The following is a 3,221-nucleotide window of genomic DNA, read 5'->3' as shown; positions in this document are numbered from 1 at the left end:
CCTATTTATATGAATATTCCACTAATAATATATTTTGTAAATTGTAATGACGTAAAAACTTACTTGAAATTCCAAAGCTTTTTGAAGTTGTACTAGTACATCACCAGCCGTGGGTCGTTCTTTTCTCTCTTCATGTAAGCATTGATATGCAATTCTTCTAAATGTACTCAATGACTTCGTTGCAATTTGTTCTTTTATGCCCTCAAATACTATCTCATCAAGTCGTGCTACTTGAAAGTGACGTTTAACCAAATCGTCTAAAAATTGACTGCGGTCTCTAAAGTCATTTGGACATGCCAACCTCCCGCACATTAATTCAAATCAAACCACACCAAATGAATACATATCTGATTCTTTGGTTAATATATTTGTTTCCCAGTATAACGGGTCACAATAGCCTGGCGAGCCCACAACATGGTCAATGACATGCTTAATCACCTCATTTGTTGGATATGTTAATGCAAGCTCAAAACCACAAATTTTTGCTTTCCAGTCTTTGTTTAGTAGAACGTTGGAACTTTTTATGTCTCTATGTACCACCACATCCTGTCCTGTATCACCTTCGTGAAGGAACTTTAAACCATTTGCAATATCAATGCATATTTTAAGTCGTTGGGTCCATGAAAAACTAGTATCATCCAGATATCTATCAAGACTTCCCTTAGAAGCATTCTCATAGACAATGATTTTTTCATTAATTTCCTTACAATAGCCTACAAGACCGATGATATTATCTTGTTTATGCTTGAAAAGAACTTCGAACTCCTTCAAAAAACCATGCTCCCATGAAAACCTCGTGTCGTTCAAATAACAATCCGGACTAAACCGCTTTACAACAACCTTACTATGTCTATTATGATATTGAATTTTCCCATTATAAAGTATCCCAGATCCTCCTCTTGTAATGTATTTGTCACTTATCTACGCTCAAATTTATGTCTTCAAGTGAAATTTTGAGGGTTTCCTTCCGCTTTTCCTGTGTATCATTAGGAACATTAGAGTTGAATGTAAAGGTGGCAAGATGGATTGGTTGACTCGGGTTTGTTATTGAGTCAGAATTGGTTTGGGTCAGGATGGGTTTAGCTTATCATGGATCACTAACAAAGCATGTTATGATGAGTTTAGGTCAAGATGGATGTTAACCTACCCTTTTTTCTATGATGGCAGTTAACTATATATTATAAAATCGCGTATCAATGCCGAGTAATGTGTTTCGCGTGCACCAGCGCTTGGTCACGCATTTCAACTGCACCACGCCAGGTTAAGCGTTTCACACGCACCCGCGCTTGGTACCACGTTACGCCGCACCCGCCCTGGTTAAACATTTTTCAACTCATTTTTCTCTTGGACCCATTATGACCTATTGTATGATTTTCCTTTCTTTTAGTTTGACCTATTTTAACTCATTATACATTTTCTTTAAACTCAAAAGAACCCAGGAATTATTATTTTGACTAAAAATGGCCCAAACTAATAGGTTACGTTTGTGATGCCCTGTTATTTTACTATGTCCTGTGAACAGAGGTATGTGCATACATTTTTGTATGTAATTCACATAATTTCATTTACATTTTACGTATATTAAACAGTCATATAAACCACAAACTTTAATTTCGCAAGTATACCTCTCAAAAAATACTTAGGTTCCTGATTTAGCATTGTCCGAAATCTAATATTTCTTTTAAAGTCATAATGAATGAGCACATGTGATACAAACCCGGTTAAGGTTTATACCCGCAGAGGAAAACGGGTCAACCCGGAAGCAATCATGGAGCAGATTCAAGTTATATTTGGGTCCCACCTAAATCCTTTAGATGAAATACGTAGTTCCAGTCAATAACCGCTTGCAATAGTTTAATTGTACGCTTTGCTTTTGTTAGTCAGTTTTTATGTTTTTGTTATCTCAGTTTCTATTTTGTAATTGGAGACCTTCCCTTCTCGAATTGGGGCTTTTAATTCAGTAATCGTACCTTTTGTTTGAGTATAAACCCTAGTTTCTATCAACATGCCAACATTGACTTACTTGGAAGTGTAATGCTTTCGTGAGTCCGGCGATGACCTCTTCAATCCTTGGGCGATGGGCTTGAGTTTTTGCTATACATTGATATGCAATTTTTACACACGTTTTCAAAGAATCATGATCAGGTCCTACTTTTCCGGTAAAACCTAGTTCATAAGCTTCTTCCATTAGTTTTGGATCTAACATTTCCTTTAGTGTTCCCTTTTTGAAGCGTCTGCGTATGATAGGTGCAAGCCCCTTTTCATTTTCCTTGATGTAATGTGAATCATAGGCCAAAGTACCCGTGAAGATCTCAAATAAAACAACTCCAAATGAATAAATATCTGAGACCTTTTTTAAATGAAATGTCTTAGCGTATTCTGGATCCAAGTATACATATGTGCCTGCAATGTGATTCGTGTTGATGGTGCTCTCCTGTTGATTCGTCGGGTGAAATTTAGAGAGCCCAAAATCAGCAACTTTGGCCTCCCAATTCTTACCCAACAGAATATTGGCGCTTTTTATATCCCGATGTATTATCCTTCTCTTGTCCTCCATGGTTGTGTGCAAGTAATTCAGACCGTTAGCAATATCTATGCACACCTTAAGACGTTGTACCCATGTAAGATTGACCATGTTATTGGTGCTTCCCAAATAATCATCCAAACTGCCATTAGAAGCATTTCATCACCTTCAACACAAAATCCAAGTAGAGAGACTATATTAGCATGCACGTAGTTACTAAGCACATCAAGTTCGGTAAGGAACCCTTCTTTTCCTTGACTGTCTTCTCTATGCAAGATGCGCTTTATAGCTACAGTGTTGCACAATTTCAATTGTTCATCGTTACTCTTCATTTTTGTTGCCAAGGAATTTCTAATATCAAAATGGTTGAGCTCTGCTTTATATACTTTACCATATCCGCCTAACCCTAGAACATATTTTTCATCAAAATTGTCCGTGGCTAATTGTATAGCATTAAGTGGAATCTTCAAATGTTCGAAAGGCACCTGGAAAAAAGAGTGTTGTGATCTATACATGGAAGAAAGATATATACGGAAACAAAATACTGAAATGGTGTTCTTTATACATTTTTGATCCTTTTTTCTAGAATCTCAAGAAATAATACCCAAAATTTAGATAATCTATATTGGAGTTCAGTGTCTACTAAGAATGGCTCTTTCATCGTAATAATCGGGTTCCCCTCAAGTTTCATACATGT

The 3,221-nt window shown here is 36.6% G+C and overlaps 1 protein-coding gene across 1 annotated transcript; it reads right to left on the bottom strand.

Moving 5' to 3' along the window:
- Positions 1-321: 321 nt before the first annotated feature.
- On the bottom strand, positions 322-2,635 carry LOC143553904 (uncharacterized). Its single transcript, XM_077043793.1, has 2 exons — positions 2,024-2,635; positions 322-921 (listed from the first exon to the last, which is right to left on the bottom strand). Exons 1-2 carry the CDS (start codon positions 2,633-2,635, stop codon positions 322-324), a joined length of 1,212 nt encoding a protein of 403 aa, XP_076899908.1.
- Positions 2,636-3,221: the final 586 nt, after the last annotated feature.

Source organism: Bidens hawaiensis, unplaced genomic scaffold (genome assembly GCF_021521415.1).
Source record: "Bidens hawaiensis isolate Kalapana, Puna unplaced genomic scaffold, B.hawaiensis_p1.1 tig00017415_1, whole genome shotgun sequence".
NCBI lineage: Eukaryota > Viridiplantae > Streptophyta > Magnoliopsida > Asterales > Asteraceae > Bidens > Bidens hawaiensis.
This window is presented reverse-complemented; position numbering and strand designations above follow the sequence as displayed.

What these genes read in the sequence shown, in the direction of transcription:
- LOC143553904 (XM_077043793.1), bottom strand. Translation starts at nt 2,635, where the DNA reads ATGGTCAATCTTACATGGGTACAACGTCTTAAGGTGTGCATAGATATT. An exon ending in CGAAAGCATTACACTTCCAA is followed by an intron (nt 922 to 2,023) that starts GTAAGTCAATGT and finishes ATTTGAGCGTAG; the next exon opens with ATAAGTGACAAATACATTAC.